Source organism: Tarenaya hassleriana, unplaced genomic scaffold (genome assembly GCF_000463585.1).
Source record: "Tarenaya hassleriana unplaced genomic scaffold, ASM46358v1 Cleome32, whole genome shotgun sequence".
In the NCBI taxonomy this organism is placed as follows: domain Eukaryota; kingdom Viridiplantae; phylum Streptophyta; class Magnoliopsida; order Brassicales; family Cleomaceae; genus Tarenaya; species Tarenaya hassleriana.
Window position 1 is genome coordinate 1,001,146 of NW_010966372.1, and position 12,129 is coordinate 1,013,274.

General features: G+C 40.0%; 3 protein-coding genes across 8 annotated transcripts in view; 2 read left to right on the top strand and 1 right to left on the bottom strand.

Annotated features, from left to right (window-relative positions):
- The first annotated feature begins 977 nt into the window (after positions 1-977).
- Positions 978-4,685, top strand: LOC104820982 (uncharacterized protein At1g04910). Of its 4 annotated transcripts, none has more exons than XM_010551673.1 (9): positions 978-1,298; positions 1,704-2,091; positions 2,376-2,443; positions 2,571-2,659; positions 2,764-2,929; positions 3,071-3,360; positions 3,448-3,652; positions 3,769-3,929; positions 4,031-4,685. In XM_010551673.1, exons 2-9 carry the CDS (start codon positions 1,788-1,790, stop codon positions 4,293-4,295), a joined length of 1,548 nt encoding a protein of 515 aa, XP_010549975.1. In that variant the 5' UTR covers positions 978-1,298; positions 1,704-1,787; the 3' UTR covers positions 4,296-4,685. The 4 variants fall into 4 exon arrangements, with proteins under 4 accessions (XP_010549975.1, XP_010549976.1, XP_010549974.1 ...); XM_010551674.1 differs by having other exon boundaries at positions 978-1,284; XM_010551672.1 differs by having other exon boundaries at positions 978-2,091.
- A 2,755-nt stretch (positions 4,686-7,440) lies between these two features.
- On the top strand, positions 7,441-11,182 carry LOC104820984 (phosphatidylinositol 4-kinase gamma 5-like). Of its 3 annotated transcripts, none has more exons than XM_010551678.2 (3): positions 7,441-7,704; positions 8,490-8,597; positions 8,938-11,182. In XM_010551678.2, the coding sequence occupies exon 3, from the start codon at positions 9,152-9,154 to the stop codon at positions 10,985-10,987; it is 1,836 nt and encodes a 611-aa protein (XP_010549980.1). In that variant the 5' UTR covers positions 7,441-7,704; positions 8,490-8,597; positions 8,938-9,151; the 3' UTR covers positions 10,988-11,182. The 3 variants fall into 3 exon arrangements, with proteins under 3 accessions (XP_010549980.1, XP_010549982.1, XP_010549981.1); XM_010551679.2 differs by lacking the exon at positions 7,441-7,704 and adding an exon at positions 7,750-7,996; XM_010551680.2 differs by lacking the exon at positions 8,490-8,597.
- Positions 11,120-12,129, bottom strand: part of LOC104820983 (calcium/calmodulin-regulated receptor-like kinase 2) — a 3,779-nt gene continuing 2,769 nt past the window's right edge. Inside the window, 3 exon segments of the mRNA XM_010551677.2 lie at positions 11,120-11,502; positions 11,584-11,787; positions 11,891-12,035. Coding sequence (XP_010549979.1) covers positions 11,176-11,502; positions 11,584-11,787; positions 11,891-12,035 — 676 coding nt within the window. The 3' untranslated portion in view covers positions 11,120-11,175.

Sequence of the window (12,129 nt, forward strand, 5' to 3'; positions counted from 1 at the left end):
TATATATATGTAATTCATATAAAAATATGATGGAAAAAAACAAATTTGGTGTGCTTAACAATCATTTTCGAGCAGCAAACTCGGACAAGAGATATGATTAATAACTTGTAACCAACAACCGATATAAAATATATAAAAAATCCCTATTCGGAATGATATGTGATGCAAATGGTCAGCCGTATAACATATATAAATTAAATCTATATCGAATAATAGTATATAATTAGAAATTTAATAGTAAATTCAATTTATATTTATATACTTACGCGTGTGCATAATAAAATTTTATAACATTATAATTTCTTTAATCATAAAGCCACCCACCCACTTTGTAATTAGATTGAATTTATGCAAAAATAAACAAAAAAAATATCTATTATTCAGAATGTCGGTTAGATTGCTTCTTATCCCCTAACCCTACATATCAATTTTTTATTTGATATCCCCATTCATAAAAGACATAGCGTTACTTTCTATTTAATTTCTTTTTTTTTCAGATATCGTGAACAATATTGAATAGAGTTGGTCCATGTACATATATAATATATATATATATGCATACTTGGGGACCTACCTATATTAATTAATTGAAAGATCCCTTTGTCCAATGTTAGGAGAGAGAGAAACCCACAAAATCGTCACATTTAATGGGGTTTTTTTAATCATTTTCAAAACTTAAATTTTAAGCCTTTTTTTTTTACATTTTTTTCATATATCGCAAAGAATTAAAAATGATTATATGTACATAAATATATATGCGCCGACATACGGATTACACGATCAAAACACAGCTTCACAAATGGGTTATGTATTCTGTAATCAAATATGTTCATAATCTGATGGTTAATGTGATTAATAATTTAACATCAAATGAAATACATTGTGATATAGAAAGAGATAATTGGTTTCAGGAAAATTAGGGATTTTTTCTTTATTAATCTGTTTACTGAGAGCTATAAGAAGAAAGCCACAACTGTCCAACAACGACACAGAGACGAGCTTCCCCCGAACGGTCATAAAAGGACCGTCTTTTTCTTCTCCCTTGTAGTTGTAAAGTGCTTCTCTTGCGGCTTCTTTGTCTGACCCTTTTTCTGTTCCGATCTCCTCCCAACCCCTCCGATCCAGTTCTCCGGTGGTCAGTGTCGGGGATCTGGTCGGAGATTCTCCCCAAGAACACGAGCGTTTACCCAAAGCCCATCCTCTTCATCTGCGCATCTGCCCTAAACTTTTCGGGGCTTCGAGGATCTCCATTGCCGAGATTCATCGTTCTCTTGCCTGCATTCGGTGATTTAACCCTGGTCGAAGCCTCGTCGTTTCTGGGATTTTGCTCTTCCTGATAGTTTTTGGTTGGGTTTTGATTTGGTGGTTGAAAGGCGCCCTTGTTCTGGGCTTTATTTTAATGGAGGTCAAAGGCTGAGTTTTTTTTTTTGTAGAGAATCGAAACATTTTTTTATGGATTAAGATGGTGAATCAGGTTTCGTGGGTTTAAGGCGAAGATCGCGCCGATTAAGCGCAAAAAAACAGTGTTTTCGAGGCGTAATTAATTTTCTCAGAATTGCCTTGTCTTGCGCGGGAGATTCCATCTCTGGGTGTTATTAGATTAATTATCGCAGCAGAGATTTTTCAAAGTGTAATATTGCCGCATAGATCTGATTTCATATTTGAAATAGATAAAATCTCTGAAGATTTGGTTCCTTCTCTAGGCTTGGACCGGAACCTGTTCGATGAATTGTGTCTGAGAACTCTGGGTTTCTTGAAACCTGGGAGAATTCGTGTCGGTGCCCGAAATGTCTGAGGCGGAGAAGTTTATTTACCATAGAAAACTCTGGGAAGTGAAGGGCATCTCCGTAGGAGAGAGCAAAGCGGAGAAGCTAAGGAGTTATTTGGTTTCGAGGTCTCGTATGAAGCTATGGATGATCCGAGCTGTGACGATTTTGTTGCTTTGGAGTTGCGTGGTTCATCTGATGGCACTGGGAGAGTTTTGGGGGCCGAGATTGTTGAAAGGCTGGCCTTCTTGTTTCAATCACCATGATTTACCTGTTGCTGCGGAAACGGCATCTCTTCCTATGAAAATAGCCTTGCCGCCTAAAAGTGAGTTCTTGTTGTTTCCTTTCTGATGTATATGTTGAAGTTATCATGTTCATAGCCGTGTCGGTGGGCGTGATTCAGTTTCACCGGAGAAGAAACCGGGGATGTTTAGTATTGTTTTGAGGCCCCTTTTCGCCCCTTTTACCTTTGATGATGATCATGGATGATCACCTTTTTGTTTGGTTTTGGTGATCACTTAGCTTTATCTCAATCAGTATTTTGCTTGTTCAGGAGAAACTGTCAGGATTTCTAAAAAAAAAAAAGTTTGCGTCTTTTTCTTACAACAGGGGTATACAAGAACAATGGTTATCTTATGGTTTCGTGCAATGGAGGGCTCAACCAAATGAGAGCAGCGGTAAGATGAGACGTAAGCTTTGTTTCTTGATTTGGGAAGTCATGCTCCTTTGCAGAATCATATCTATCTTCAAATGATGTATGACTTTTTTTGGACTTTCTGTTTTTGTCTTGTTTGGCTCTTTCAGATATGTGATATGGTCACCATTGCAAGATACATGAATGTCACGCTTATTGTGCCGGAGCTAGACAAAACCTCGTTTTGGAGCGATCCAAGGTACTTTATCCATCCTCACACTTAAGCTTCTTGTTGAATTTCTTTGGTTTCATAATTGACTGTGTTAAAGAAAGGGATGTTTCTATTTCGTTTCATGCCGGCAGCGAGTTTCAAGACATATTCGATGTGGATCATTTCATAACTTCCTTAAGAGACGAAGTGCGTATACTCAAAGAGCTACCTCCGAGGCTCAAGAGAAGGTTCGAGCTTGGGATGTATTATTCCTTTCCTCCTATCAGTTGGTCCGACATTTCATACTATTCAAATCAGGTAATTTTTCTGGTTGTACCACCAAGTCAAAGATTAATCTTCATTTTACCTTTCTGGGTTGCTCTTTTATGTCTATCAGCTTTACACACCCAATCCTCTTTGTCCGTTATTTGAACTAATTTCAGAGTGATTTGGAAACAGATTCTTCCCCTGGTGAAGAAGTATAAAGTTGTTCATCTGAACAAAACCGATACACGGCTTGCAAACAATGGACTGTCTCTGGATATTCAGAAGCTGAGATGCCGAGTAAATTTCAATGCACTTAGGTTTACTCCCCAAATCGAGGAATTGGGTAGAAGAGTAGTCAGGATTCTGAGAGAGAAAGGACCCTTTCTGGTCCTGCATCTTCGTTATGAAATGGACATGTTGGCTTTCTCAGGTTGCTCTCACGGTTGCAACCCTGATGAAGAAGAAGAATTAACAAGAATGAGGTAGAACTCTCTCGCTTTTGATACCATTTCAAACTCTTCTGTGGAAAATTTGGCTTGAGATCGTCTTCTTTTTGTTTTTGTTGTTAGATATGCTTATCCTTGGTGGAAGGAGAAAGTGATTAACTCTGAGCTAAAGAGGAAAGACGGCCTTTGCCCTCTGACACCCGAGGAAACAGCTCTTGCCCTAAATGCGTTGGGTATTGACCGGAATGTTCAGATTTACATAGCTGCTGGGGAGATATACGGTGGCGAAAGAAGAATGAAGGCTTTGGCAGAGGCTTTTCCAAATGTGGTTAGTTACTTAGCAGCAGAAAGCAATATCCACAGTTTTGCAAATTTCACAACTTCTTTTCTTTCATCACTGTAATCAGCTGTCGTTTCCCTTCTCTTTTGCTAAATTGATCAAAGCAGGTCAGGAAAGAAACTCTACTCGAACCCTCTGATCTGAAGTTTTTCCAGAACCATTCATCCCAGATGGCGGCTTTGGACTACCTCGTCTCTCTTGAAAGTGATATATTTGTTCCAACATACGATGGCAACATGGCCAAAGTTGTGGAAGGTCATCGTAGGTCGGTATAATGACACACTTTATTCTCGTCTAATTTCATCATTTCGGCCACAAGTTATTCTATTCTAAACATTCATCCGGGGACCAAAAACAATATGCCAGATTCTTGGGGTTCAAGAAGACAATTCTGCTAGACCGGAAGCTACTAGTCAACCTGATAGATCAATACACGGAAGGATTGCTGAGCTGGGACGAGTTCTCGTCCACGGTGAAGGAAGTTCACGAGGATCGGATGGGAAGCCCTAAGAAGCGGCTAGTCATTCCCGACAAACCAAAGGAAGAAGACTACTTCTACGCCAATCCACATGAGTGTCTGCAGTTGTTGGATGAACCCTTGAGAACAACAAGACTAAGCATGTTCCTATAGTGCCAGGAATCAAGAATGGTGGTTCTTGATTGATCCAAATCCCAGGGGAAAGCTTGTGGCCGTTGAAATGGAGTGTTATGGTATCTGGGAACCAGTCTGGAGATACTACTCTAAAGAGATTAGGGTTCGGTTTGGTGTATAGATTGAGAAGAGCTTCCATGGCAGGAGACACTGAAGCTACATTGTAAAGATGACAGATTTCAGAGCTTCTTTTGAAGGTCTGAAAAAACTGTGATTCGGGTCCTCATGGCCTTGCAGTTTTGGTAGCTTAATAATGCCACACTCTTATGTAATATATATAACGAGTAGGGACATGATATGGCGATCTCTTATGTTGTCGGCTATTCACTTATTATATGATAAAATCCTCTTGCATTTTTCTTCCTCGAATCCCACTCTTAAATTGTTGGACAATAGAGTAACTTGCAAATAACGCAATGTTGATGTTGATGTATTTTGTTAAATGCGTTGGGGGCTCCACTCTTTATTCTTACAAGACAAGACCTTCACAAAAATGTGGTTTGGTTTCTAATCAATAATTTTTTTTTTTTTTTTCTGGATTCCAAAATTACATTTTTTTTATAAGTTGAAACGTTTTTAATTCGGTTTTGGCTCAGTGTTTACCAACTTTCTCCACAAACCCCATTACATGAACTCCACAAGTGGAATATATATGTATGTATATGTATAAATGGGGGGTGATGAAAGCTACTACTTTGTGTGTTCAAACCCCAACCAGAACTCTTCCATTGTGCAATCATTTTGGAGCAAATGGAAATGGACCTTCACCCTTTAACCCATATTCCAAAAAACAAAAAATAATCATTGGTTGTTTCCAAAGATATCATAATTTATATATGGAATTAATGTTTTCTTTCAAGGGATTGAACAAACAATGGGAGAAAAGGTGACAGAATTTCAGCACATCTCTTCGCTGTGTGCTATGGAAGAGTGCCGATCGAGTGATCCAAGAAAAGGACTTCATTATACAAGAGAGACCCAATAATTATTTTCTAATTTAAAATATATTTAATGGGTGATTCCACGAATTCCGAGTCGCCCACCACTCAGTCCATGTTTTTTTAAAAAAATATATATTTTATCAAAAATCAAATTCTAAAATTTTTTTTTTTTTTTCGGGATCAGGTTAGGCGGTAAGAGAGCAGGATGCATCACCCTGAGGTGGAGGGTTCGAATCCTCTCATCGTTCTTCTTTGCCTTTGACCTGCTCGCCTGTAAGCCCATCATAATGGGCTGATTTACCTCCTCTGCGTGTGTTGCAGGCTCGTGCGCGTGGGCGTGGAGTTTGACCTGCAGACGCCTAAGCCCAACTATGGCCCGAGCGTTTGGCGCGCCTGGTAGCCAGGTCCGGCGGACTGAGGTCCATAGAGACTGTTAGGCGCGGGTGGTGACCAGTTCGTCTCCGTTTGTAAGGGTAGGTAGTCACAGGATTCTCCATAGTTACAAACTTTTTGCTTTCCATTTGTATCTCATAACACACACAGTCAGATATGCCGATTCAAAAAAATATTTTTTTTTTACAATTGTGCTTTCGTAATATCTATGGATGTATTAATATACTAAATAAAAGGAAAATATAAATATTATATAAAACGTGATAGTATGATATCTTTTCATTGCTATTGTATGTGTGTATAATATATATATATACATATATATATATATATATATTGCCAATTAAGGAATAACATAACATGGAATTTTCGTCGTATTCAAAAGCTTAGTTCACTGCTTATCTCATAGCTCTGCATTTTACCGCATATTATTACATTCGCTCGGTCACAAGGAGTCATGTTTTTTTTTTCCATTATCTCAACGGGGTTAATTAGCCTCATCATGAGGTAAGCCTGCTAAAAGCCTCATCATGGGCCTGTTAATTAGTATGGGCCAATTTAATGGGCCCAAATGTGTAATATAGAAAAGATAAATACATGCCTCGGCTTCTATTACGTATACATATAAAGGGCCTAAAATCCAAAACATACTACATGGAGATTTATACTAATTTAAAAAATTATGATAAGTATATATAATATTTTGAATAAATTTACATGTTTTTACGATCAAATCTTTCTGTTTGTTTATACCTATTTATTAATTAAAATTAAGAAACATCAAAAAATGACTATAAAGGAAAACCAAAGTTACGGAATCTATAATTATAAACTAGGATTAAAAGAAAAATGAAAATCAAATACAGAACATAACAGAACCTATGGGCAAGTGTTCTTCGGACGACAACATACTTCTCACGTACGTACATAATACATAATTATGCAGCAATAACAATTTAAGAAAATAAAAGAAAACTATCCTAAATTAATTTTGTGAAGCGATGAAAAATGGTTGGAGACTTCAACAATCTTGGCCTCTGGATCAAACGCCGCCGTTTCATTTTCCGACCGAATCTCACCGTTGGATTCAGCGAAGCAGCAGCCGACCCATCTCCCAAACCCTCTCGACGAAGAAGAAGTTCTCTCCCTCTTCTTCTTCTCCTCGTCATCTACTTCTCTTTTTGGATGCTTCGAAGACATTTATATTTCCACGTAAATATAAATTATATATTTTTTTCAATACTGTAAATATTTCGTTGGCTTCATGTGGATGATGAGGGTGTATTTATGGAGCTTGTTGTGTTGTATAATGTTTCTTGGTGACAAAGTCAAAAGGAAAAAAACTGGCTTGCAGCTGAAGTAGAATGGACTTTCTTATAATTTTATAATTATTTTTTGGACTATTTTGGTTAGAATGATGTGAAATAATATGCCCTCCTTAGCATTATTCCCAAAACATACCATATATTTGGTAATTTTGATGTTAACGGTCGAAATTTTGTTATTCCAAAGAAGAGAATCAGTGGAAATCTATACATATGACTTTTAATTAAACGTGGATTTTTTTTCGGTTCTTAATTTATTTTTTACTTAATTTCATTTTTTAAAATCTTACGCGTTACTTTGACCAGTACGGTTAAAAACAGAAACCTTAAAAGTTAAAACCACGAGCGATCATTACCGTCCACGTCACTGTAGACCCCATGGATTGCGGGACCCACAAATGCTACGTGTCATTATATCCAGACAATTTCTGTCTACTCAATGTTCTTCTTCTTTCAACTGGAAATGATACCCAAAAAATAAAAAAGTTTCCATGGTTGCAAGAAATCCTGGAAGCTGATCGGAAATTTTGTACCTTTTTTTAATAAGCTTTTATATTTTAATCCAATTTTATTTAATTTTATCCGTTAAACCCCTCAAGTTTCTCTGCCGGAAAACGAAAGGAAGTCTCCCGAAAGCGGAACGGGAGAGAGGGAGATTTATTTCCGGCCGTCGATCTTCTGTCCGGCGGTGCCTTCCACCGTCCGATTCTCGATCTCAGATGATCTTCGGTGAGTTTTCTCCGGCAAATCTTCATTATACTGATCGTTTCTCGGGAAAAGTCGGGAAATTTCGCTGTTTCTGGAGAAAGATCAAGATTTTTACAGATGCCCACAACGTGTAAACTCGGTGTGTGTGCATGTATCTATATATGCCTGATGATGGTTTGATTATGCGATGCTGGTAAAACGAGGGACTGGATCATGTATATATCTGTATATACATGTGCGTGTGCGTGTGTTTTCATACAGTGGCTGGTTGTGATGATTTATGAGTCGCTTGCTTCTCTCCCCAGGTTTCAGGGTAAGATTGTGTTTTCTAAATGAACAGAAGAGGCAAAGAGGTGTTCATGTGAGATTAGAGGCAATGATCTGATTTAGGATTTAATTTTGTGCACTTGTTGTCTGGAAAGTAACTTGCTTGTTGAATAGTTTATTATGAATGACTGTCCTATCTCTTACTCTTTCGATAAGGTTGCCATTTAAAAAAGTGATTAGATTCTGAGAATGATTAAAGTAATTGGGGTTAGATTAAGTTGGTTTGACTCGGTTATAGATCCGATGTTGATATTCCGTGGAAGATAAGGCGCTCTTAACCTATTTTAATCTTGATGCTTATCCTTGACAGTATATCTGAACTGCTCTTGTTGTCTTCTTTGGCCCCTCACTACTCTGAGTGGTCTGAGCCTGTGAGATTCACCCCATGTTTTGACCTTTGCCCCGAATTGATCGGAGAAAGTTAGCTAGTGTTGCTCCTTTCCTGGTCTTGTGTCTGAAATGTTGTCTTGTTTGTTTAGGGTGTCTTGCATAAAGGATTGAGTCATCTGTGCCTCGAATCTCGGTGACCCCTTGTAGGGTTTGCTTATGGGAGAGTTCTTGGTTTCGCCGGTATCAAGCCATATGAGGTATCTTGTTCAATGATTTTGTGCTTTGTCTGTGAAAAAACTGGATTGTATTCTGGATACAAGGCTTCCTAAGAAAGGATGGGATCTCTGAGTTGAGTTATGCTTGTTGATGTGATTCTACAGTTGGTATTTTGTGTTTGTGCTTTGAAAGTTGTTTTTGAACATCTGTACTTTTATTTTTTTATCTGTTCTTATAAAAAATGGAATCCATTAACAGGTGAGATTCTGATGAGTTGAGATGTTTTTTTAATGCTTTTCAAATCCTTTGCTCAAAAAAATTGTTCTGTGACTTGTCTCGGTTGACAGTTCTGACAGTTATAAATTGCTTTGGTATGACCAGAATGGCGGTCGCCTCTGCAATGTAGCGGCCACTCCAAGCTTCAAATCTCGTCTTTTTCCAGATGTTCCTCTCGGATGTTCTGCTGATGGATATGGACCAGTCTCAACTCTGATGGTTATGATTGTCTGCGACAAGAACTTCTCTCTCCCACTTCCAGCGGCGCTTTCTTTTGGCGTGTGCTCGAGAGAGAAGCTGACAATTTCCTCGCTGTTTTATGGCAGCAAAAGATTCCTGTTCTCCTCTTCGTTGCATGTCTCCTGAGGTAGAAAGTTCCGTTCACACACAAATGGTAACTGCAGGCATCGAAGGAGCCATTAGTGGTGAGTACTGCACAAACAGGAGAATGGAAAGGACATTTTCCGGGACAAGACGTGTGTTTGTTCAGACCGATACTGGTTGTGTTCTGGGGATAGAGTTTGACAGGAGGGATAATGCTCATACCGTCAAGAGGAGGGTACAGCTGGCACTGAACATTCCAACCGAAGAGAAATCCCTCACTTGCGGGGACGTGGTGCTTAAGAACGATCTCAGCACTGTCAGACACGATTCTCCTCTTCTCCTCACTCGTAATCTGATGCACAGAAGCTCATCTAGCCCTTGTCTCTCACCCACTAGTAAAGATCTCCAGCAGAGAGACTTTAGCTGTCCGATCGAGATATTAGGATACTCGAACTGCTTTTCTAAGACGAAGCGCCTTGCCAAAGAGATAGAAAAAGCGATGGAGCTGGGGATCGATCCTGTTCCTGTCTGTAGCGGGCTTGGTGGTGCATACTACTTCAGGGACAGAAGAGGTGAAAACTGTGCCATTGTAAAACCAACGGACGAGGAGCCATATGCTCCAAATAACCCAAAAGGGTTTGTCGGGAAATCGCTCGGGCAGCCTGGCCTTAAACGTTCAGTTCGTGTGGGAGAGACCGGATTCAGAGAAGTGGCAGCTTACCTTCTGGATCATGACCATTTTGCTAATGTGCCACCAACAGCACTTGTAAAAGTCACCCACAGAATCTTCAACCTCAATGAAGGAGTGAACATAAACAAGCACCAGATGAGAGACAGGGTCGGCAAGATTGCTTCGCTGCAGCAGTATATCCCGCACGATTTCGACGCCAGTGACTACGGGACTTCTGGGTTCCCTGTGTCTGCGGTGCACAAGATCGGGATTTTAGACATTCGGATCTTGAACACGGATAGACATGCAGGAAACCTTCTGGTAAGGCAACTTGAAGATGTTGCAGGGTTTAGTCAAGTTGAGCTCGTTCCCATAGATCACGGCCTTTGCTTACCGGAAAACTTGGAAGACCCGTACTTTGAGTGGATCCACTGGCCACAATCATCTATTCCGTTTTCCGAGGAAGAGCTCGAGTACATAGCTAACCTCGACCCGTTTCGAGACTCTGACATGCTCAGAATGGAGCTCCCTATGATCAGGGAAGCATGCCTCAGAGTCTTGGTACTTTGCACGACGTTTCTCAAGAAAGCAGCAGTCTTTGGCCTCTGTCTTGCGGAGATCGGCGAGATGATGAGCAGAGAGTTCCGTGGGGATGAAGAAGAGCCGAGCGAGCTCGAGTTATTGTGCATGGAAGCAAGAACACTTTTGAGGGACACACTTCCCAATCGGGACCAATCTGACTCCGATTGTGAAGAACAGAAGTCAAAAGCTTCTGCTTCATCAAACACGCTGTTTGAGCTGGATGAACTCGAGGAACTGGACAAGGGCAAATCCGAAAAGTCGGGCATATCTCGAATTCCAACCTGTCCGAGGCTTCCCACGTCGATGAAAGAGAACAAGGATAGAGGGAAGAGTGGGTTTACCTGTCATGGAATCCCCAGAAAAGGCCAATCTGCAGGAAGATCATTGAGACAGCAGTCGCTGAACAAGGAGTCACTCGGGAGCAGTAGCTTCGTGAAGCTTTCCGATATGAGTGAAGAGGAGTGGCTGCAGTACTTGGAGATCTTCCAGAAGATGCTAAACCCAGCTTTCACCAGACGTAATTCATCGCGTTCGGACCAGAAGCTGAGACACAGGCTCGGGACATCGTGCCGCTTCTGAGGAGCAGCCGGTTGGATATGATTTTAACCTGCCTAACCTGTTGAAAGATCACCAACTTTGATGTGGTTTGGTTTGTTCTTGATTCATCTTTTTTGTTGTGTTTTGTCCTAAAACGATATTTAGACTGCCATATATGTTTATGTTATTGCAAATAAACAGAGATTTCAAGTGGTTTATGTACAAGAATTCTATGTCTCTGATGGACTGTCCCTTTCTTGATCATCTTCTTTAACACCAGCTAACGTTCTCAGCTCAATGTGTTGGTCCTCTATTCGGCTAAGTACACGGCTTAGATCTTCCCCATCTAACGAGGTCGTGTCTTGTCTTCCCCGAGACCTCCTCTGTTTTATCTTCAGTATGGACTGTGTTACTTCTCCCATGGATGGTCTTTTTCTGGGTACCTTATGTACGCACCTGTTTGCAACCTTTGCAAGTTCCCTCACTTCGTCGATGCTGCATTTCCCCACCAGTTTCTGGTCGAGAATCTCGTCTATCCCATCTGTACTCATCGAAGCCTGTGAACAGGAAAACAGAGTGTTCAAAAGTTGTGGACATTGATTGGAACAAGACGACATCACTACGGCTCAGTTACGTACGAGGTTGATGTATTCCATCAGATTCTGTTGGGGATGAATGGCGGTGATGAGCTCGAAGATTATGACACCGAAACTGTAGATATCGCTCTTCATTGTGTACTTGTTCGTGGAAATGTATGCAGGATCCATATAACCATACGTTCCCTTCAGACTAGAGTTTACTCTGTTAAATACCATCTCTTTGGACAACCCGAAATCTGCAACCTGTTAATCCATGAAAAAGATCAGATTTGTCAAATCTGCTAAATGTTTTGTTAGATGGGTTAATCATGAAAAGATCAAATGTTTCTAAAATCACCATTCTTACCTTAGCTCTCATGAAGTGGTCGAGCAATATATTTGCAGACTTTAGATCACGGTGGATTACTGGTGGCACAGCCTGAAACAAGAAATTTAGACATCCAAAAGTTGAATATTTGCGTAAACAATCCATTCAGAGTTCTGTTAACATGCTAACTTACCCCTTAACTGGCTTGCAGCTGAAGTAGAATGGACTTTCTTATAATTTTATAATTATTTTTTGGACTAAAATGGAGAGATTCGATT